General features: G+C 41.2%; 1 protein-coding gene across 1 annotated transcript; it reads right to left on the reverse strand.

Annotated features, from left to right (window-relative positions):
• Nucleotides 1-254: 254 nt before the first annotated feature.
• On the reverse strand, nt 255-23317 carry zc3h13 (zinc finger CCCH-type containing 13). Its single transcript, XM_036564898.1, is given in 24 exon segments — nt 255-812; nt 1568-1731; nt 2099-2299; nt 3435-3578; nt 4972-5256; nt 5259-5561; nt 6524-7012; nt 7859-8626; nt 8797-8909; nt 11735-11944; nt 12008-12290; nt 13165-13401; nt 14342-14815; nt 15419-15786; nt 15954-16109; nt 16314-16514; nt 17283-17467; nt 18124-18168; nt 18287-18414; nt 19884-19995; nt 20202-20316; nt 20435-20544; nt 21316-21462; nt 23206-23317. Coding segments are annotated over 24 exon segments (5406 nt in total). The 5' UTR covers nt 23218-23317; the 3' UTR covers nt 255-656.
• Between the last annotated feature and the right edge of the window lie 1508 nt (nt 23318-24825).

Below are 24825 nucleotides of genomic sequence, written 5' to 3' on the forward strand. Positions count from 1 at the left end.
ATAGTTTCATTCAGCGATTCGGATGCAGTAAGGATTGGCCAAAAGGATTGTCCTTTATCTCTCCTCCTATTGGACAGACTTGACTTTGATCATAAGCTATCTGGCTAACTCAGAAATACCCCACTGTTCTAAAACTAGTGACTTAACGAAAAATTAAGCTGTTTTCATAAAGCAAGACTAAAAAAAAAGAAATATTTCGGGTCTCAAATAACATTGCAAAGAAATAAAAGCAATAAAAGTAACAAAGATAGGACTCGTGACAAAGACGAGATCATTTTAATGCACACCTCTAACAACACAAAGCACATTACATCAAACAAACATGAAGCAACTGTGGTATAAATGAAAAGATGACATTACAAAAAGTTTCTCTAAAACATTAAATGTCAATGAGATCTTGACCCCACCCCCCCACACGTCTTTGCCACACTTAGAAAACAAAGTTCATTGTCTGCCAAAACCTACACAGTATCTTCATAGGCTAGCATTTTACCAGTCTCTATGGTGCTGTACTCCCAAGCCTGTGGCAGTCATCCTCCATTAGCACTGACTTACAAACAGTCTCAGTGTTGTAGAACAGTAGGCGGCGATATGGGTTAAAGACAGCCATGTCTGATCCTAGGTCAGTTTTCATGCTCTTTACTCACTGGGGTGTCTCAGGAGACACACACCTCAGCTGGGGCGCTAGCCGCGGGCACCGGGTCAGCCTTCTCCTGCCCGGCAGCCATTTTCTTCTTAAAGAGACGCACACTGAGCTGCAGCAACTCCTGGTCCACAACTGGCGCACTAGTGTAGATCTGCTTAGTCGTCCCCTGCGACATGTGACAAGTCATAATGTTAAAAGGGCGGGCGACTCTTCACTTCTCTTGAATATTCATTTCCCCCCCTGAGGTCTATTTACAATATATTTGGTTTTATGTAGAAAAAACATTTTTACATGACCATTTTCCAACCTTTATTTATCCCTTAGAATCAAACAGCCTGTTTCTGATACTGTGCCTTTAAGGCTGCTATATGTGAATGACCTCTGCTCTGATCAGCTGTTTTGTTTTGTGCCTCATTCAAAAGGCAGTCCAGGCTGAACTTTTTATGTAAATGGGCAGAGCTAAAATAATGCGGGCTGAATAGTTGGATATTTGTAAATGTGTTGGTTTTTGTAACATCACAAAACATAATGACATAGGATCTAACCACAACCAAAATATTATATATTTATGTACTACCTTAAGTGGTCAGAAAACCTCCTACAAAATGCCTCTGACTTTCAAATTACTATTTAAAAGTCAGATGCTTTTTCTACTGACTCAGTAAGGCTACTTTTTTTAATTTTATCAAAATAATCTTACATAGTCTAGATTTAAAAACAAAATACTGGTGATATACTGGTACAACATAACACATTTGGGAACTGATGGCCTTGTAGCTGTAATACATCTCATGGTGTTACCACCAAGTTATGTGGGACAGGGTTAAAACGGCATGTCCTAAAACTGCTATCTTAAAACCGTGACCATGCTGTACAGTACATTTAGAGTATATTTACTCTTTCTTGGATCATAAAAATTACCTTGTCGTTTTTGAGGAGCTGCCTGCGGATGGCGATGTCTCGGCGAGCGCACAGAGCCTTACAGCATGGCCCGAGGTTCCTCAGCAGGTTTGCCCTCTCCGTCCTTCTGTTGAGGGCAGCCATGTTCAGCGCTCCGAGGTCATGCTCAAACAGCTTTTCTGCATCTGAGGAGAACAGACAAGAATGGGTTTTTATCTTTCAGACCATTTCAGAGCCTGGGGCATAAATATAAACAGGAAAGCTTACATAGGGAAGGAAAGACTTGTTACTTTTGAGTTTTGTTATTTTTTAGATTACATTGTTGTGAAGCAAGCTACATATATATACACACACATATTTATCCGGATTACTTTCAAAAAACTAAACAACACTTAATCCACAAGTAAATTATATTTTTTATAAATAATACAAATAAAACAATACAATACAATACAAAACAACAAAAAGACAATGTACAGTACAATACTACTACTACTAACAATGACAGTAATAAGCCCTTATTACATTTATATTTATTATGTATACTCTCACCTTCTGTCTCTTCCAGCTCTCTGGCACAGACCTCTTTAACCCGTGTAAGGAGTCGGGGTCCAGCGAGTCGTCTGGAGACCCCCGCCCGTAGGAGGACCGCACCGGGTGTGAATCTAAGTAGCGCCGCCCCCGGAGTACGCGGCTCCTGCTTCTGCTTCGGCATCAGACTTGACCAATCCACATCGATCACATCCAGCGGCCCTGAAGCACAGGGAGGGGGAGTCCAGTCGGTTACAGCAGGCAAAGTTTGTACTCTCAGTAATCTAATGACTACACAGCCACAGCACTGTTAGTCGACTAATATCAAAATTTACTCATTTACTTATATGTATTAAGTTAGTTTAATAGCTGTTAGAAGTGTAAATATTTCTGTAAATGACAGACTCTATGCAAGTTTAAGCATCATTCTAAACATACTGTTCACGTGCGTCAATGTCACAGCGACCTGGGTACTAAAGCTTAAGGTGGATGAAACACAAATGTTGGAAAACTCCTCTGTGTGGGCACACTTCAAAAACTGTAAAGATGCTTATGCAGAATAAATTTACAGAATAATGTTGTACTACAAGTAAAATATTTCAAATATAATGTACAACTTAAGAACCATGAGTGTGAGGGGCCGTCTAGCTCTGGCCCACCAGGACTAGAAAGTGTAAAAATACATTCTCAATAACATATACAGTACTGTGCAAATGTCTTAGGCACCTAAGCACATTATTTTAAATAATTCATCACAGTAATCAACATGTTTTCGCTACGTAACATTAGAACAACACTATGAATCATCAGAAAAAACGCAAACAAACATAAATACATAAAAACGCAATTTGTCTTGTGAGCTAGTTAGGAGAACCAAGTTTGGTTCCCGATTCCTCCTTAATGCCCCAACCATCACAAAGATTTATTGGTAACACTTTACTGTAGGGTGCTGTTCATAAGGCAACATGACACCTACATAAGCTTGTCATGACAACTGACATAACCCTACATAACTGTTTATAAATGCTTGTTCCAATAACTATAAACAATACTGGGCTGCCAGATGATGATGATGTTTGGAAATGATTAAACAAACACATTGACATACAGAAAATGACTACTTATTGCATAGTTTTATGTATTTAGTTATTTGTATTTATTCTTAGTGTTTTTCTTGGCAAATAAACACTTACTGACGAGATGAACAGCTTTTTATTTGTCGTTCTCTCAGGTGCCTCAAAGTATATATATAAACATGTTTGATCAAAGGGCTTGTTGTAAACATATGATAACGTGTAGTTACGGATACAGTGAGTGTAGCGTTAGACTCAGCAGGCTGTGTGGTGTGTACACGTACCTGGGATCTTGTCCTCATCCTGCTGCTCATCTCTCTTCTGGCTGTCAGCCAGGATCTCATCCAGCTCATCGTCGCTGATGGGCTCGTACTCTTCCCCACCAGACGCCACAGACTGTGCATCTTCTCCCTTCCCATCATCCTCTTCTGACACAACAAGCATATAAACGCAGATTTAGGTACAAACTGCTCAGGCAACCCAAAACACTTGAATGTAAACACTAATTCAAGGACTCTTGATAGAGTTAATATGTATGTGCTCTTATTACAGACTTGCAACTTCCATGCAGACCTCTCACAAAGCCACAGGCAAAAGTCTGAAACCAGGTCTGTAATAATCCTAACAAACTTTATAAACTTCATCATTCATACACTTTAATAAGAACATTAAATTAATCTGGAAATGTGATCCTATTCATATTTACATGGAATTTAAATCTGTATCATTTGTATTTATATTAAATTACATTATAATATTTGTAAATTTGTATTTATATTAAATTATATTATATTACATACTTAACATAAATACAAAGACATTTTCTGCTGCAATATCAATGCCTCAGGTTTGAAGATGACAAAGTGCTCTAATCTCAAGAAGTGCAATCTGATTAATGATTTTAGAAGGCTCTAGGATAAGAAAGCCACATGCTGGTTTAACAAAACATTTCTCTCATTATGGCTGCAGCAATCGCTCACCAAAGACGAACCTCAGTGAGGCTGATTATGTTAATTAAAAAACAAAATGTATGTTAATGATTAAAAATGACATGCATAAAGGCAAAAGTGCTCTCTAAAGCTCATTCGAGCTAAAGTAATTCTGACTGAGTGCAATACACTAAAGAAAGCATAGGGGGCGATATGGCTTTCATTTGTTGCACCATAGGACAAGAAATCATCAATCACAACTCTGAATGATGGCAGCGCTGTGTCGGGGCAAGGAGAGAGGAAACCGCAGAAGGCATAACGCTGATTAGTTGATTAATATAATAAAAGTCTAATTATACTGTTAATTCTCAAACAGAAATAATGGTTAGTTAACGCCCTCATAAATTATTCTAATAAGAGGCAATGCAATTTAACAGCTTGAACTCCAAGTGCACTTATGAGATCATGTGCAATGTCCTATTGCGTGATGGCACCTCCAAGCCTCAAAGATGATTGACATTTGTATTGCTGGGGAGTTGGCAGCTACCATAAATAAATAAATAAATAAATAAAGAAATGTCTGACTGAACATGTTCAGCACTCACAGACAAACCACTTTAAACCACATTAACTACACATTAAGAGAAATGAAATCATGAAACAAATATGATTGCTTACGTCCATCCTAAACACTTTGTTTTCTGAAATTTATATTGCCTGACCTGACTGACAGTCCTGATAGTTGGAAACTATAGACAATTCATGATAATATAGTCAACTGGTTCCAAGCTTATTATTCAGTTATTAACCTTACAAGTTATGAGAGAAACTGAGTTTAAGGGGTTAAGTTTTTGAGGGTTACTTTAACCTCCTAAAGAAACGTTTCTCTCACCATCCAGGCTGTCCACCTTCTCCGTCTCACAGGGCTCTGTCTGAGTGTGTGGATCGTCTGTAGTGCTGGGTTTGTCCGTGTCCATGAGGGCTTCTCTGGGCAGCAGTGGCTCGTAATCTCCCCGTTCCATCCTCATCTCCGCTCGGCTCTTGGGCTCCCCAAGTGGTGGAAAGTCAAATGGCAGCATTCGCTCACGTTCTCCTCGGTCCCTTTCTCTGTCCCTGTCTCTGTCCCGCTCTCGTTCTCTCTCTCCGCGGTCTCGGTCGAGGCGATCATGTGACAGCAGCCCTCGGGCAGCAGCCTCTCTCTCTCACGCATCTCTCTCAGATCTCGCTCTCTGATTGGCTCCCGGTTGCCACGGAGAAGGAGTGGCTCCCGCCCTCGCTCCCGGCCAACCCACTCGCGGGGCTCTGGCTCCCAGTCGCGCTGCTGCCCCGGCGGTGGCTGGTTCGGTGGCTGCCGGTGGTCCTTCCTGTCCCGCTCAAACTGGTCTCGCTCACGGCTGTCGTAAGAGCCGGCACGAGAACGGCCCTGACGCTCCGACTCTGGAGAGCTGCGTCTTGAACTGTGGCTGCGTGAGTCCTGCCGGTCTGCACATGGACAAAAGTAAACATTTTAACAAATAAGCAGCAATAGTTTGAGAGTTTTCTGAAAGGCCTGAGCAATCAAAAAAAGCCAACTATAATAAGTGAAATCATAATTTTCCTCATATCAGTAACGCACATTTAAAGTATGTCAGAATGATCACACCAGTCTGTTCCACAATTCGGTATTAGCAACAATGGACTGAACTGCTGCTTCCATACACTAGGTGGTAAAGTGTGCCATTTACTTGCTGGATGGGGAACTTCATATTATACCACGACAACCAAAATGTGAACTGAGTGTCTTGGATTGGGTCAAATTAATGTAAATAAAAGAAAACAGTAAATGCATTCATTAAGACACATAATGGGACATAATGTTTTTTTCTTATATTTTCACCCAAAAAATGTAGCTTGTTCGACTTCACACACGATTCTGTGCAACTGTGGACAACAGTGTAATGTATTATTTCGACAGTACAGCCATTATAAGTTACTAGGAAAATATTGCTGGGTAGCAAGATGGCTAATAAGCCACTTTAGGCTGTACTTTAAGACCAATTAAATTGTTAATCACAATTAAATGTCAGGTAAAATTTCATGATCGGGGCAGCCCTATTATGTCTACTTTGTATATATATCACATATAATATCTTTGTATATATCACGTATAATATTTTCATACATGTTCTTTTTTCTAATACCAATCAGATTTAAAATAAAGCATTAGGAAGTATAGATAAGTAATTTTCAGTAATCAACACCAACTGATACATTGTTGGCCATATCATCCAGCCTGAACTTTCTATTATAATATTCTATATTTTGCTGTAAGGAAAATTAAATGTCTGTTGGTGGAGTGAAAAAGAAAAGACAACCATAATTCTGAAAATTAGTAGAACAAAGTCTAACAGATAAAAAAAGATCATTACAAATTTGCGTTATTCAGGTCAACTCTCTCCTCTCACCTGAAGAGGTGCTGCGACTGGGCTCTCCTCTCCTCAGCTGGTCGATCCTAGACTTCCTCTCTCCCCCCATCGCCTCATTCGCTGCCGCCGCCACCACTCTGTCCCGCTCTCGTTCCCTCTCTCTCTCCCTGTCCCTCTCTCTCTCTCGCTCCCTCTCTCTTTCACGGTCACGAGAGTTACCTCCATGCATGCGTCCCCTGCGTGAGCGGACCCCCTGCTGGCCTTCATCTGCACGGTGGGCGGAGTCGCTGGATGGAGATCGCAGCCGGCGGGAGGATGCCCGGCTTTGGTTGCTGCCCATGCTGCCACTGCGCTGCTGCTGAGGCTGCTGCTGAGCATCCTGTGGCTTACGCAGCATGTGCTGGGGCAGAAGAGGCTGCAGGGGCAGAGTCTGCATCAGCATGGGCGGGTCTGGCAGCAAGGGAGCAATGTTTCTGCCACGTCTGGGAGGCAGCTCAGAGGGGAGCAGCCGCTCAGTAAGTCGCTCACCTGTAAGGAGGGTGTTCCATTAGAACTTTAACCTACATTACTACTCTTATAGATATTGAGAGTGTGAATCTCTGACCTCACGAAGACTTCATTTGTTTACAATTCTTAGGGAATCGCTTCAATGAGTAAGAAAGGCAGTGGACATAAAGGAAAATTCCTGTAATGTTTGACAGTCGGAAGCACAAGTACAGGGAAGGCACACATGACAAAGGACTCGAGAAGCTTCTTATCCCAATTTCCTGTTCAACCGTAACACTTTATCCTGTACAGGCACCTAAATGTAACTGCTCCACCATTTAAGGTGGAAAAGCAACAATAACCTGGTCAACAAGAGGTCAACTATAGCCTTGTAGAAATTAAGACGTGACAACATTCGGCACTATTTAGCCAGGCCTGCGGGGCTAGTACTAAAAAGCAATACTGACATAGGTTTATATACACATAAACCTCAGTTTTGTTTGAACCATTTTGCACAATAAAATATTTGGGATTTACTTTGGTTGTTAAACATGAATGTTATAAAAATGTGAAGGGACATCCCAGAATAATAAGTCACTGCTGACTTACAAACTTAGGTTTACATAAGCATCTAAAATGATTTTATTTAAAGAACAAGTACATTCTGTAATATTAACTTCAAGTATAACATGATGTACATTTTGGCCACACCACCCACTATCAGGTATCAGCAGTCAGAGCACCTCTGATTTACCCACTGCTGACCACTCATATGCAAAAACTTGTAGTTAATTTAGTCATGTGACAAATATTTTACGAGCCACCAAGGACTGCAGCATTATAACCAATAACTGTTTTGGTATCCAGGGTGGCCGGCATTCAACTCACCTGGGAGTGAAGCAGACGAGACATCGGCCCGTTCCGGTACGTCCTCATCAGACCAATCACTGAAGTTTGTGTCCATTTTGAGAGGAGGTGCTGCTGCTGCAGGACGTCCAGCCATGAGTGCTCTCTGAGAGGGCAGATCTTCTTTATTGATTGGTGGAGGTGTGCGAGGACCACGGCGTCTCTTGCTGACTGGGTGCTGGGCTGCTGGCTCGTCCTCAGAAATGTCTGACTCGGCACCACGTGAACGCTTCCGCTTACGGTCCACGATTTTCTTCTTGCCTGTCTTACGGGGAGACATAAGCGGCCTGGGGGCATCAGAAGGGGCAGATGAGGGTGAAGGCAGTGGTGGCTCGGGGTTAAAACGGTCTGCAGGTCCACCCACAGTGCCCTCCTCTTCTTTCCTGTTCTTCTTCAGGTTCTTTTTCTGAGATTTGGTCTTCTTCTTGGCTTCCTCATGGACAGCTGAAGCAGCGTCTTGTCTTTCAGGACCAGCAGACACAGGAGGTGGGGTGCTGGCATCTCTTTGATCTTTCACCCTCCGAGATTCAGAAGCACCTGCACTGACTGAACTCTCCGGATCTGCACGACGCTCCGCCCCTCTTCCACGAGTATCCACTTCCTCATGCCGGCCACGGCCATCCTTCTTGTCGCCGCGACGGTCATCTTCCCTCCAGCGGGCGGTGGGCTTGTCGTCAGTGGGTAAGCGTGGTGGGGATCGGCTCGGCTCTTGAGGGCGCACAACTTGACTCAAGAGTCTGTGTTTGTCACCTGTGCCAACAGGAGGGAAAGAAAGTAAATAACTAAATACTTATTATTGAAAAAAAGTCTGACTATAGAACTGAATCATTTGGCAATCTGACTCAAGAGTGTAGAAGGACCAACAATCATTTACTTAAATAACCGCTGAGCTAAACTAAACCACTGAAGCTAGCAGGTACCTTTCTCCTCAGTGCTGTTGTAGCCATCACTGTCTGCAGGGCTGTTTTCCCTCACTTTTTTAGGAGAGGGACGCGGGCTGGGACTGTTCTCCACGCGGTGCCTTTTGCGTCCACTAAAACAGAAATAATTAATTGAATTTAGCGCAAGGACATCACATAAAATGTTAAAAGAAAAATATATGTCCATTTCGAATTTGATGCCAGCAAAACATTTCAACAAAGTTGGGACGGGGCAAGAAGACACTGGTGAAGTTGTGTAATACTAAAAATAAAAAAACTCCTAATGGAACATCTCACAACTAATTAGTTTAATGGGTAACAGGTCAGTAACATGACTGAGTAAAAAAGAGCATCCCAGAGACGCTGAGTCTTTCAGAAGTCAAGATGGAGAGGACTCACCACTCTGTGAAAGACTGCAACAATTCAAGAACAACATTTAACTTAAAAAAGCAAATAACTTGGGGATTTCATCATGTATGGTACATAATATCATTAAAATATTCAGAGAATCCTGAGAAATCCAGAGAAATTTCAGAGAATCCAGAGAAAAAACAATATTGGATGGCCATGATCTTCAGGCCCTCAGGTGGCACAGCATTAAAAACAGACAAGACTTTGTTGTGGAAATCACTGCATGGGCTCAGAGCCCCTTCTGAAATCCACTGTCTGTGAACTCTCTGTCAAATGCAAGTTAAAACTCTACCATACAAAGATGAAACCAAATATAAACAGGATCCAGAAACGCTGTCACCACTGATAAATCAAAATTTGAAATTCTTTTTGGAAATCATGGACGCTGTGTCCTCCAGGCTAAAAAGGAGAGGGACCACTCAGCCTGTTATCAGCACATAGGAAAGAAAAAGCCAGCATCCATGATGTTGCAGGGGTGCATTAGTGCACATAGCATGGGTGACTTGCACATCTGTGAAGGCACCATCAAAGCTGAACTATATATACAGGTTTCTGATCAACACATGCTGCCATCCAGACGACGTCGTTCTCAGGGAAGGCCTTGCTTATTCAGCAAGACACAAACTACATTCTGCATGTATTACACCAGCATTGCGCCGCAGTAAGAGTCCAGGTGCTAAACCGGCCTGCCTGCAGTCCAGACCCGTCACCCGCTGAAAACATTTGCCGCGTTATGAAACAAGAATATGACAAAGAAGACCCCGAACTGTTGATCAGCTGATCTAAATCAAGCAAGAACAGGAAAACATCTTACTTTCAAAAGTACAGCAACTGGTCTCAGGTCCCAAACGCTTACAGAGTGTTTTTAAAAGAAGAGGTGATTCAACACAGCGGTAAACATTCAACTTTTTTTTTTAAATGAGTTGCTGGCATCAAATTCAAAATGCCACATGGATACGCCACAAGTTTCATAACTTAATAAGCATACAGTTTAAACACTGATAAATATTATGGATTTTGGCTAAACTATGCCAGAGCACACTGACCCAACAAACACCAACACTGTAATATTGTCAGCTGCCTTTATATTAACCCAGAAAAAGAACTGACAAGCCAAATGAACCATGAGTTGAGCTCAGTGAGAACAGGGAGGAGAACAACTTAAAACAGTGTTAATGAGGGGAGAACATGTTAAAACAATGAGGAGAGCATTCTAGAACAGTGTAAATGAAGGGAGAACATTCCAGACCAGTGAGAACAGGGAGAAACATCTGCAGCAAATGTGATTAGGGAGAACATTCTAGAATAGAATCGAATCGAGAGAAGACCGTTCTAGAAAAGTACTAATGGGAGAACAATCTAGACCAGTGTGAAAGAGAGGAATATTCTAGAACAGTTTAAATGAAGGGAGAGCATTCGAGAACAGTGAGAACAGGGAGGAACATCTGCAGCAATGTGATTAGGGAGAACATTCTAGAACAATCTAGACCAGTGTGAATGAGAGAAGAATATTCTAGAGCAGTGAGAAAGGAAGGTGAACATCTTTAGCAGTACGATAAAGAGGACAAAAAAAATGAGAAGCAGAATAGAGAGATCTTTCTTTAACAGTACGAACACAAAGAGGAAACTTTAGAACAAGAATAGAGAGATGAACATCAACAGTACGAACACGAAAAGAAAATTTTAGAACGGTGAGAACAGGAAAGAGGAGAACAATATTTCATATATTCTAGAACAGTGGCTGTGATTACATCCAAAGATTTTAGCCAATCCAATTGAACGCATTCCTATTACAGATTAAGACTGAGGTGTTTATATGCACTCTCCTCAACATCGGATGGAAAATCTGTTTCATATGCACACTACAAGTAATCTACTTAGTGTAGACGTTACCATGACAACGTGCATCACGTGAGTCCAGTCAGAGTGAGACGAGCTGCAGTACGTTTTCAGCTGGAGCACTTGTGTTTTTAACTACTTTAAAATTATGGGAGATTTAGGAAAAAGTACTTCGCTGGTACTTATTAATGAAGTGGGAGAGGAAGACGTCGTGTTCTGAGACACATAAGCTGGACTCCCCGTCCCACCGCCGTCTTTTTTTAAAGTTCGAAGCATAAACTTTGTCTCCTCTGCAGACCAGTTTCTGCTCCCGCCATGCTGAACGTTATAAACCTTTGCTATGATGCGAACACACATGCGCAGAAGGTACTTATCGGATATAGGCGTTTAAATGGTTATTATTTTTCTATTTAACAGATTATTTACAGGATTACCCACCTTGTTGAATCGGACAGAAATTGTATTCCGAATTGAGGTGTATACACAGACATATTCTATTCCAATTGAGCTATTAGTCAGATTATTAATGGATTATTAGGCTGCATGTAAACGTGGCTACTAAGAATAGGGACCAGATCATTCTGGAAAATGAATGGGGTGAACATTCGTAAACAGATAGTAAACAGCGGCTCTGTTTGTTGGTGTTTGTTGTAGAACGTCGTGCTCTGGCTCTTTAAAATACACTCACATGTTCTTCCGTTCTTCATGATTGTCCCGTCCCAAGCGCTCGTCTCGTGACTCCTCTCTCCTCTCCCTTCTCTCCTCCCTGCATTTTTCTCTCTCTTCCCACTCCCTCTGCCTCTCCCTCTCTCTCTGCTCCCTCTCTCGCTCCCTCTCCTTTCTCTCCCTTTCTCTCTCTCTTTCACGCTCTTCTCGCTCTCTTTCCCTCTCCCGCTCCCTCTCTCGCTCCTCCCTCCCTCTTTCTCGCTCCCTTTCTCTTTCCTCCCTCTCCCGTTCCCGCTCTCTCTCCCTCTCCCTTTCCTCCCTCTCCCTCTCTCGTTCTCGTTCTCTCTCGCGGTCTCTCTCCCTGGCCCGCTCACGCTCTCTCTCGGCCTCTCGCTCCCTCTCTTTCTCTCGTTCCCGCTCCCTCTCTCTTTCCCTCTCTCGTTCTCTCTCTCGCTCGCGGCCACGATCCTCTCGTCTGTCCGGCTCCCCTCGTTCACCCCTGCGTTCCTCTCTCCTCTCTTCGCGCTCCATTTCGTCGCTGCGGCTCTGGTGGCGGCTGGGAGACGCCGCTCTCTGATCTGCGTAACAATAATGATCATAAAATAACTAACGATTCATGTAGGAAACCAAAATAAGCAATAATAAATATACCCTAGTAAATACAAATACATCAGGGGAAGTAACATGGGGCAGAAATATCAGTTTATCTGGCTGTAACAGCTATTCAGGATGTGCAGTCCGAGTAATTTTGATATTCGAGTATCAGTAAAAGTTAAAAAGTGACACACGATTAACTGCAGGGAAACAAGATAAAAGGGACTGCCTTCTCAGTCATGTCCTTAACAACACTTCCTTGGTGATGCACTAACATTTAGCACTCACGTTGTATAGAAGTATAACATACTAACTTGGAAAACAAAATATTTACTTGCAAAACTAAATTTTTACAGTCCTGTTAAAACATGAAATTGGCATACTTTATTAGACTGCAATATTTTAAACTCAGCATATCAACAGACACTGTGCAGTAAAATTAGCAGGAAAAAAAGTGGTATATTCAAGTTTGTTTCTTCGTACAGGATGTGTTAACACAGGGGTGCACAACTCCGGTCCTGGAGGGCTGGTGTCCAGCACAGTTTGGTGATTTACCTGCTCCAGCACACCTGATCACACTCATCTGTTAATTGCCAGGTTAAGTTGGAGGGAAACCTCCAAACCCTGCTGGACACCAGACCTCCAGGACCGGAGATGAGCACCTCTGCGTTAACGTATTTTCACGTGAAAAAAACAAAACAAAAAACAAAAAAAAAGTCATTTGACTGGGGGTGTTCAAACTTTTGCATACGATTGTATTTAGAACTACAACTCACTCAAGGACACCATACAAATAAGCCAATTGTAAAATAAATAAATACAAAAAGAAAACAAATGCAAATATGCATAACTTCTGACCTCTGTCCCTGTTGTCACGGCGATCTCTGTCGGTGTGACTTCCTCGCCGGTCGTAAGACGAGTCTCTGGCCTGCTCCCCACGCTGTCTGTCATTGTCATAGCGATCGCGCTCTGCCCCTCTCTCTGTGGTTCTCTCAGAGCTCCTCTCTCTCAGCCCGCTGCCACGGGACTCCCAGCTGTCATGGCCGCCACTGCCACCACTCTCACCCTGGGAGGCACGGGACCCTCGAGCTGAACCTGAACAGGAAAAATGAGTGTTTATCACATTCTAAGCACACAAACAAACAGGACGAGCCTCCAACAGCATACTACAGATTTATTTGTTAAGTAGCCCTCGAACTGTTAATGCACAACACTATACATTAGAATTAGATTTATGTCCAAATATAATGAAATCTTTATTAATCTTGCATGCATTTAATTTGGTACCTAAGTAAAGTCTGTGTAACTTGGATTAAAAACTACTACTAATTATTTTTGAGCATGCAACGTAGAATCACAGAGAATGTCAGGACACAGGCAGCTGACTGATGTAATCAGACATTATGTTATATGTTATACTCTTATGTTAGCTGCACAGTAAATGAAATTTAGACCTTTTGCGTTTTTTTACTGCTAAAAATAATATTTTCCTCATTAAGATATTAGAGTACTTAATCATTCACACTACTAACTACTACCATCATTCGTTTTACTATTATTAGTACCCAATATTAACTGATAACTGTATATTATTACTTCTGCGAGTAATAATGTGGGATATATCTTTTGCTTTCAGTGTGTAGTTCTTGTGATCTATATGCTTAATGATCAAAAAAAATTACTGGAATACTATTAGCTTGAAAAGGCACATATTTACATACTTTGTATCTCCATATTTTCTGTTTTTTCTTTCTTTTATACATAATTTGAAAATGCCCAATGCCCTTTACACTGTGTGAAATCGTTATTAAAACTGACCAGTAGACATGGTATCAAATTACTTGGAACACCGTAACATAAGCTTACACAAAGATTTTTCCTTCCATTCTGGAAATATGAGATTTAGTTTTAACAGCGAAATGTGTGTAGCAATATATTATAAAATTTTACAGACAATTTTACCTCAAGTGTGTGTGAGAGAATATGCCAAGTTCATTACAGAGCTTTGCTTCTTGTGTTGGGTTTAGTTCCTCACCTTTATCGGTGGTGTCTGTTGCTCGACCCCTCCCTCTCCCCGTCCTCTCGGGCCGTGACTCATTCCTGCTCTCCACTCTGCTCTCAGTCCGCCCCTCCTCTCTGCCATGTCCTCTTCCATAACTTCTCTCTTCTTGCACCGATGTGTCCTCCTTTCTGTGGCCCTCGTTCCGCTCCCTTTCTCTCTCCCTCTCCCTTTCTCTCTCCCTCTCTCTGTCCCGGTCCCTCTCTCGCCTTTCCAGTGACTCTCGGCCAGAGCGGTCTCTGGTTTCCGTTAGGCGGGACTCTCGTGTGTCCTTAGTGTCACCTAGGTTACGGTGCTGCCGGTCATCCCGCGTGTCTCTGCGGTCCCGTTCAGCACGGCGGTCTCGGTCACGGCTCTCTCGTGTCTCACGCTCGTCTCGTGAAGAGCTCTGATCGATCTCATAGCTGCGATCACTGCGACCGCCGTCCTTCTCTCGCTTACCACGACTCTCTGGACATGAGAGAGACAGAGAGAGAGAGAGAGAGACAGAGGGACAGAGAGAGACAGACAGACAGACTGTTAGCTTCATGGATGCACAACACTTCTTAATACTATTTCCTCAAGAGAAAGGGTTTAGAAAGGCTAGAAAAGGTCAAACAATATAGTATGTAAGTTGGCTCTTTTGGCATAAGACTCATATGTAACTGACTGACTGGCCTATACTGTGCCTCATCCAAAAAGTAGTCTGGGCTGAAACACTCCTTATAACTTCAGTATAAAGGGGTAGGGGTAAAACACTGCAGGTGGATATTTGTAAAGGTGTTTTTTCTGATATCACAATAACAATGAATTCAAAACGGTCTATTGTTGCAGCCTAGTCTTCAGGTATGGACTGGAATGGATAGCACATTTGAAAATGTACCAACGTTTATATACTACATCAAAATTTAATTCAGTTTTTCATGACGACATTAGCCCTTTAAAATAGTTGATTCACTGGATCAGGTGCAGAGCTTGGGGACTCCTGGACCAGGACTGCAAATGACTATATTAGTGCAAGCAGAGTAAGTTTCAGAATAAGCTTCATCTATGCATCAGTCTGCTCTCTCCTACCGTCTCTACGTTCGTGGCGTCTGTCCTGGGCAGGGCTCCTCTCCCTCTCGCTCCGCCCCCTCTCTCTCTCCTGGCCCTGTGAGTGGTGTCGGGAGGCGGGACTGGAGCGTCCACGTCCGGAGGGCGATGCCTCTCTGTGGGGAGTGGGGGGTGAGCGGGAGCGTGAACGGCGTGAGGCCTGAGCAGGAGGGGGCGAGGATGAGGTGGGAGGAAGAAGGTCACGTTGGTAGGATGGTGAGGTGGAGCCCCGGCGCCGGTGTGGAGAGGGAGTGTGCCGCTGGTGGGAAGAGCCAGAGTGAGAAGAGGGGGAATGGTGGGGGCGGGATGCAGGTGAGGGGCTGCGGTGATGACGGGGTGGGGTACGGGACCTGAGAGGATTTGATGCATATCGTGTACCATGAAAATATCTGCAAGCATAGTGATGTAATACTTCTGTCATATCAGATCCTCTTATTTGTACTGATGTATTAGACCAGTTCTATTTTATTCTCAGTGGAGATTCTCCATTAAAGATCTTCAGTGCATGTTTGCTCACCTTTGGGGTGAAGCCAGTTTTTGGGTGGCAGGTTTGGGAGATGATGACTTTCTCCTTGTCGGGGGAGATAACTCTCTAGAAGGGGACGACACGCTGCCTGAACGTTCCTCTGATGTCACCGACCGCTTGGCCTTGTGTGAACTATCAGAGCGGTCCCTACAATGACAGCCAGGTAAAAAACTTCAGGTTAACATAAGTCAACCACAACTACATACTAACAGTCTCTGAACCGCATGACATTATTTAAATCTATATTATATGGCCAAGACTATAAAGTGCACATGGTATTTGTACTTCTCCATATTTTTTTAAACACGCTGTGGTGAGAAACCAAAGCACTTCCCTGCATAAATGCCGTACCTGCGCTTCTCTTTCTTCTCCTTGTGCTTCTCAGTGTCCCTGCTGCGTTCCTTGCCCTCTTTTTGTTTGTCCTCACTCTTCTCCTTGTTTTTGTGCTTGCCCTTGTGCTTTTTGCCTCCCACAGGCAGCTCTAAGGGCACAGGCGGTGGTGGACTGGGCGTCCGTGGTCCTTTCTTCTTACTGTGTCCAGTCTTGGACGATCTGATCAAAGAACAGGGTGTCATTGGGGTTCTTTCTGAATTACTGTCAAAACAATTTTGCCATTTCTCAGTCCACAGCTAAGGTATGCTTTGAAAGCCTTAAACCTCTATGTACGGGCCACATTTTAGCTCCTCACCATCACAACTACAAAACTTACACATTAGTTTCACAGTAGCTAATTCATAGAAGTTACAGAAAAAAAAAAATCATAGAAGTTACTTAGTAGTGAGTATTGAGATTATTAACTAGATTATTAGCCTAAAGTTCAAGGGGTTACTATATTTATTTAAATATATCAGCTAGTTCATATGGCATTGATAAGGGTAGAGGGGACCTGTTCAGTTTAGTGCAAATTCAGGATGGATTTAATAGGTTAAATAACATCCCAAAAGAATAATGCAGACATTGGAGCCGTAGAATGAAAGACTGATTACTAATACCTCTAATTAACTGTACAATAAGTATTTGCTAGTCTTTTTTTATTCATATTTAACTCTATCTTTTTTTAGATTTATAACTAACAAGCCTAGGATTCAAGGGGTTAGGTAATCTCTTATGTGGCTTCTGACACTGTATTCTATCAATGTAAACAGAAATACAGAAAAAAAAACAGATATGAAGGCAGAGCCTACTACTGTTTTTGGTTTTGCTTTCATCCATTTTTATCGATAACTATGTCATACAGTCAGAAAACAATCCCTCGCTCTTCACATCCAAATGAACCTCACATGGATAGAATGCAAGCTGATCCTGACCCACACTACTCACCTGCTCTCAGTGTCCTCCGGCCTGCTCTGCTCTGCTGCAGGAGAGGAGATGACCGAAGAAGAGGTGGATGTCTTCTTCTCTTTCTTGCCAGCGTTGCCGCCTTTCCCGGCAGCCTTGCGTTTGGGGGATCCAGCTGATTTGCGGGATGAGGGTGAGCCCTTGGAACTGGAGCGCTCAGGAGATCCCTAAATGGAAGACAAAGCAGTGAATAATAGCAGTATGCTGAACAAATAAACAATAATACTGCGTAAAACCACCATAGAGAGGCTGTTTAACTCTATCAAACTCTATTAAAGTCTCAAAAGTTATACAGAAAATATTTGATATATTTTTACTTTAACTTAAGTCTTACTCTAGAGTCGTCTAGCTGTGTGCATGTCTGTGGTGGTCATAGTAAAAGGAATCAGCTTGTGGAATTGGAGCTGGAATTAGAGAGTTGAAGACTATATAAGACTATACAAAGACTAGAATGTCAGGCTCCAGTCCTTGCAGGCCAAAGCACAGCAGACTTCAGCACACTGCCTCATTAAACACATCTGATTTAGCTCAGCGAATTAGCAACACCTTCATGAAATGACTTCAGAGCATTAGTTAAGGGGAAAACGAGAGTAATCTCCACAGCACTTTGGCCCGGAAGGTCCCCAGTTTGACATGCCTGATATAAAAGAAGTTCTTTGCTGCCTTTACTGTTTGACGCACTGCAAGTTTCTGAGTGGGTTCTGAGTGTTCACTTTCAGATGATATTTATTAATTTCTTTTATCAGGCTCTGATTTTGTGCCTAATTGAGAGATTCTGTCAATTCATCTTTTGACAAAATATCTGCTGTATGAGCGGACATACCCGCTCTTTGGAGGTGCTGCTGGTCCTGGTCTTGGCTACAGATTCCTGTTCCAAGAGGACAATTAAAAATAATTTAACTGACTCATTCAATCCATAATTTTTATTACCTATACAGCTCATTTCTACATTAGACAAACTAGACTTTAGTAATCAGGTGTTGTACCTCTTTCTTGATAATGATCTCTTCTCGTTTGTCCATGTTCTCCTGCTCGAGCTTCATCAGCTCGCGCTGGATCTTCTGCCTCTTCATTTCCAGGGATAATTCGTAGTCGTAGTCACCGTTATCTGAATCTAAGGGGACAGACAATCACAGACGCCAAATGAAAACCACCCTCATTAAAGTAAAACGTAAAATAAACTTACAGAAATTACACAGTCAGTTTTGTTATTCCTCAATTTTATCTTTGGCGTATCTATATGATCAAGGTCACGTCTGAGCATAACAACCTGCAAAATGCTTGATTTGTGGTTAAATAATCAACATTATCAATAATGAGTAATAACTAATAAAAGCAGAAAACAACGACACTGCCCACACATGAATCCCTTCAAAAAAATGGCAGGTAACTTACTTGTTGGCACTGTTTTGTAATTAGTAAATGTGTATTGGATTTCACTGACTTGGATTTTTATTAGCTCAGTAGTTGTGCAGTACATGTAAATAGATGCTTGAGGGTCAGGCATGAAGGTAAAGTGGTGCTTTGTGTCTTAAAAAGGTAACTTTATCTCAATTTTCCAATTATTCCAAGATGAGTGAGTATAAATTAATATATTTCAGTGGTTCTGAGCTCATCCCATTGCATACTGCCACTACTATTCATCTACTGTCTAATTCTATTTTGTGTGCTTTACTCAGGGTATCCAGTGACTTTTCCCTGGAAAAATATCCAGTATAGAAGAGAATGATGTATAAAAGTTGAACAGAGTAACACTGAATACTTGCAGGGAATGTTTGTTTATTCTTTAATATCTCCTTGCGACAATTAAAAATGCAATTTTTTAAACAACGGCCTCTGACTAACTGTCGCAACAGCAGCATCAATTCAGACATACTGTCAGCTGCTGAGGCTCATTGAGCTGGAGCTATGAGTGTCAGCTTCACATTAAGAGTGAAAATTAGGGTGAAGATTAGAGCTTTAAGTATCATCACAGGACACAGCATTTAGTGTGTTAAACTTAGTTTACCAAAAAAGTCATGTTTTTGGTCTTTCTGTGTGGTTTCACTAACTCTTACACCTGCTCAAGGAGACTTGTAAATATTTAGTAACTAGTAAAAATAGTCTGTGTGGTGAGGACCACTTTGATTTAGTGATACATAAACCTGACCTTAGGAAACACTTACGTTATAACTAGCCTACATTTGAACTTGCGTACACCTGGTGTAAACAGCCCCAGGACCTGGCAGTTAAGTGCAATATGTTTACTGGAGGCTTCAGGTTTTTTTTTTCTCTTTCAAAGAACAGTTTACAATTCATAAGAAATAAAAAAAGTAAGTTCCTAGAAATCTGGTCAACATTTACAATACTGTGTAAGGTCCACTTTGGTGTAATTGTAAGTGAACAAAACAGTCCAATCAAAAGAAGCTAGGTCAGGTTTGCAGGACACTTATGAAAAATGGGCTCAGTAACTCAAGACGATATTAACAGGTTAATGCTGATCATGTGACATCATGATAAAATATGTTTTGAAGATATCATGATTCTGAATGTGATCAATATCACCCAATCCCAAGTGTAGCTGATGGACGTTAGAGCTCTGACCTTCGCGATTGGCTTCCCACTCTGCTGCTTCCTCTTCGCTGGCTGGTGTACGTTCTTTAGTGATCTTTATATCCTCCTTCTCTCTGTGTCTACCTCGGGATGAATCTCTCTGCTATTCACACAGATTAATTCAGCTTGTTAAGGTACACAATGATTTACATTCTTACATATATAAAAATATAGAAATGGATATTCTAGTTTCCCTGCTTGCGTTAAACATGTATTGTTTGGCTTGGTATAGAAGTATTCTTAGGTCAAAACATGAATTAAAAAACCCTGATTTAACAAGTGACCGCTTGATATGGTAATTTGTCTTACTCTAGCTGTGGGTGAAGTAGGTTCGTCTGGCTCTCTTTTCTGAGTGTCTGCATCAACATCCTGTCTCTTATTCTTCATTCTCTCCCGGAGATCCCCAGTGGGCCTCTCGGCTGACCTACACTCACAAAAACACACAGACACACAGACACACACACAGACACACACAAGCTCACGTTTAAAACTATGCAGTGGTCATTTTCAGTAAGGTCCCAGTAAGTCAAAACGAGCCTCACCTGCTGAACGTTCCAGAAAAACCTTTGCCTCTTGATGGGGTTCCATGTGTGTAGCGACAAGTGTTGCCGTAGCTGCAATTTCCTGTCTTTAACCAATTTCTACAGTGGGTCTGCTGGAAATAAAACACAAGCTACATTTACTATTTTTGTTACAGTGCCTTTAAGACTGATCTACAATATGCAAATGACCTGTTCTAATTGGCTGCCCTGTATTGTGCCTCATTTAAAAAAGCAGTGTGGGCTGAAACACTGCTTATAACTTCAGCATGAATGGGCAAGGCTAAACTCCTGTAAACTGAATAGTTGGATATACATGAACATGTGACATCACAAAAACACTGAATTATAATACGTCTGATTTGCAGCTTCATTTCCATATCTGGACTCGGGAGTGAACAGTACATCAGCTTGGTCCCCAGAGGCCTGTCTCACAAAGCCCATTTAATATTTAACAAAATCCAACAAACATTTTACAAGAGCAGTTAACAATTTTCTGTCAACCCAGATTGAGACACTGAGGCCTTAATTAATCCCTGTGCAAAACACACAGAGAAGTCCAGTGACTTACTTTTCAGCAGTTGTTCAAGAAATTATACAAAATACTAATAAAGTAAGAAATTAACAATGAAAAAATTAATAGCAGTTATAGGTGAAAAAGCAAGGCTGTGACAGAGTTAACAGGGTTTTTCTGCCATTTATTTACCTCATATTTTTCATATTTACATAATGATTTTGTGTTTCTCGTTTTTTTGTTTTTTTTTTAGCTCAAACTAAGTTCAAAGTTACCTGGCTAAGAAATATGGCTTCAAGAGGCAGGACCCGGTTATTAGGACTACAAGAAAAGGAACAGACCCAAACATTACGTGACATTTTAACCTTACCTCGGCAACATTACTGCCCGTGCTGGGTCCGAGTCTTTCAAAAACACTGGGCCGGCGAGATGGAGTGGTCGTGCTGCTGCTGCTTTCAGATATGGTCTTCGAATTCTCCACTGTCACCTTCCGCCTGATCTTGGACATTCTGCAGGGCTTTAGATTAAACATTATAAACAATCATGAGCTTTAAAATCATTAAATATAGCTTCCTATCAGGTAGTCTGCACACTACCAACAGCAGAATAACACCTTTTAGTGACATGCTAACTTTTCCAACTTTGTTTGCTGAGAAATGTTCATGTTTCGGTAACAATAATTTAGTTGTGGGCGATACTGACAAAATTCAATATCAACATATTTTAAATTTATCACAGCATCCTATTGTATTCACCTCAGCATTAAGTAAGTTACTGACCCCATGTTTCCGAATCAAAATTTTGTTTTGAATTTTGTTTCGAAACAAAACTAATAATAAGTTTAAGTTTAAATAAGTTAAATACGTAATGGATAAAGTCACCTAAGCTGTGCAGAGTACTTAACTAACTCTTTAAGACTAAACATCTTGCTGTGTTTAAAGGGGTTCAAATGACCTGGTCGTCTGTGTTATAATTTTGTCACTGTCAAAAACTTGAGCTTTTTCCAGAGGTGTTTTTATGCAGCTAATTTAAGATGAGTGAGAACTTAAGATGTTTTGTGCGAGTGGACACAGATCCCAAAACCTGACACCAGTATTTATGGCCATCATATTATGGACACAATGAACATCCATGCAATACATGTCTAAAAAAAAATATATAACGGATACTGAAAAGCAATATTGTGTTATATTGATATTGCATTTCAGCAATAACTTTTGTAGAAACTGTTTGTAGAAATACAGTCACTCAGTAACTTGAGTCCAAAAGTGCAAGTTAGTTTTCTAAATTCATGACAAGCAGGTAAACCTTTTATATCGGACAGTGAATATTTAAAATAACACAGTGTGTGGATATTTTTAGCACAAGTAAAATGCTGTTATGTTAATTAAATCAGCATGCAGATTATATTGGGGAATATTACCAATTTTATAAAAATTTCTGAATAATTCAATCCTTGAGATGTTAACAGAGTAATTCTGGTGGTCTGACATAAAATGCTTTATTGTAGTGAAACACTGATTCAGAGTCCTTACAGTGGTGCTGATAGGAAGCAGGGGTCACAATGTCTGTATCTCAAAAATAGCCATTTTATTTTCCATCCAAAACCACCAGTGAACCTAAACGCGTCTTCTGAGTGTCCTATGTAATGCTAATGATGGATAAACAGTGAAAAATCCGAAAGGACTATTTGCCTTACAACGCCCCGCATGTATCCCTCCGCCATGCGTGGATTGAAATAAATGAATTCAAATGAATTTTAAGCCAAAACTTTCTCACAAAACTATCATAAACAATCAGGCAGCGTTCACCCAACCATTTCATGTAGGTTAATGACTTTCAGCGAGTGATCCTTTAAAGGCATTAAACTCTGTGGACGTCTGGTTCCTATCACCACCACTGTACACAATTCTGACTCGGTACGTTTCTCTGGAAACGGAGCATTTCACGCCAAACTTTTTTGAATGACTTTGTTTACATCTCAGCCACTTAATTATGTAGATTATTTCGAAAAATCGGTCAAAATTCCCTTTAACGTTATCGGACAATCTGTGCAGTGAATGGATGCTAGCTAGGTTAGCCATGCTAAATCTGTAAACAACCAACACTGCCGTGCTTCGATATTAACCAAAGGAGGAGCAAGGTTATCCCAGCGTAGCGTGCACACTGAAGCAGACATTCACACCTCAGCACCGCTGCAGTTCAAAACGTTTTCGGACAAATATTCACTAAAACGTTTCATCATCAGTGACTAACTGACCTGCACTAGCATTAGCTCCGAGGCCTAGCAACGGCCAGCGCGCGGCGACCTGGCGAATCTTAACCGGCCTGCAAACAGAAGGAGGCAAAGTTTCTCACCCGGAATTTTATTTAAGCACCGCGTCCAGTTTCATAGACCTGTTGGGACGGTTATCTTATTATAAGCAACAGTAATCCTGTAGTCGGTTCAGCGGGTTTCCCCACGCCGCCTTCATGATGATAGCGAGACTACAAAACCTCCTCAGCTTCAGTCTCAGCGCCGACAAGAGGACTGGGGGAGACTGGAAACACCACTGCGCGTAATCACGGGCTGCGTTTCAAATGGATCCGTGCTCCCTACGCAGTGCACTAGGTAGGTCAAGAAATAACGACCACCACTCGCGAAGACGTCTAATAAACAGTCACTTGTGTTCAATCAAAGCTGCTCGACTCCCTCCCAACCTATTTAGCGCACTATTTGGATGTAGAAGCCACAGTTTCATGACCTACCTAGTGCACTACCTAGGGAGTAGGGAGCCATTTGATATTCGGCCGTACACTGAATGACTCGATCGACCAGCCTTTATTTGAACTTTACTTGAAAGGGATTGAAAAGAGTAAATATACGTTTGTGGTCATAAAAGAAAATGCAAAGAAAATGTAAATAAACAAACAACATGACTGAAATTATTCTTAAAACAGTACATAAAAATAAAAAAAGGAAAATTTAAGACACGTAAGACAAATCAGGACAGCTAATTAAAATGATTAAGCAGATGAGTAATAAAAATAACTTAAAATTAGTAATGAATAAAACTACTGAATAGAGTAAGAAAAAAAAATAAGTAGGAAACAATAGTAATGATAATATGATAAATAATAAGAATAAGTTAAATTAATCACAATTAATAAATACTAAATTAACCAAGAAAGCCACTAAAATAGATAATAGACAATAGACTAAAATATATATATATATATAAAAATCAATTAAAGCAGCTGCAGGCTGAGTGGAGGTGGTTAGAGATTAAAAGTGACACCAGCGAGCGGAAGGTGCAGAAAACGGACTCATTCATTTCCTTTTGTTTCACTGAAGCTCCACCCAAAACTGCACACTGTGTGCCAAAAATAGTATCCCACCATTAGAAATGCGTTCATTTGTATGTTATGTATAGTATGGTAGTATCTGGTTTTCTCCTAACTTCACATCAGACATAGAAAAACATTATATTATTATATTTATTATATTATTAGCCAATTGTAAGATTCCACAATGTAAATGTAAGTACTGCAATCAAAAGCCATTGTTAGTTAAAATTATAAATGAAACCAAGCAATATTTGAATTTGATTTTGTGTGAATACTGGAGATGAACGTATGACAAATTGACAATAAAATGAATGAACTTCTGTGGACAAAAGGCTGGGTGTATCAAGGAAAAGAAATATCCAATCATGTTGAAGGATAAACACTTCAACCAGCCAATCACAGTGCAACCAGCCAATCAATCATCAGTTGGTTTTGGGCTATTTTACTGGTGTTTTTGAACTCATATAAAACAAAATTATTATGTGGGTTAACTATATGTGTTCAAAATTGACATTAACATCACCATTTATTATATATTATAGGTTATCTGAAT

The sequence above is a fragment of the Colossoma macropomum genome, unplaced genomic scaffold (assembly GCF_904425465.1).
Source record: "Colossoma macropomum unplaced genomic scaffold, Colossoma_macropomum, whole genome shotgun sequence".
NCBI classification, from domain to species: domain Eukaryota; kingdom Metazoa; phylum Chordata; class Actinopteri; order Characiformes; family Serrasalmidae; genus Colossoma; species Colossoma macropomum.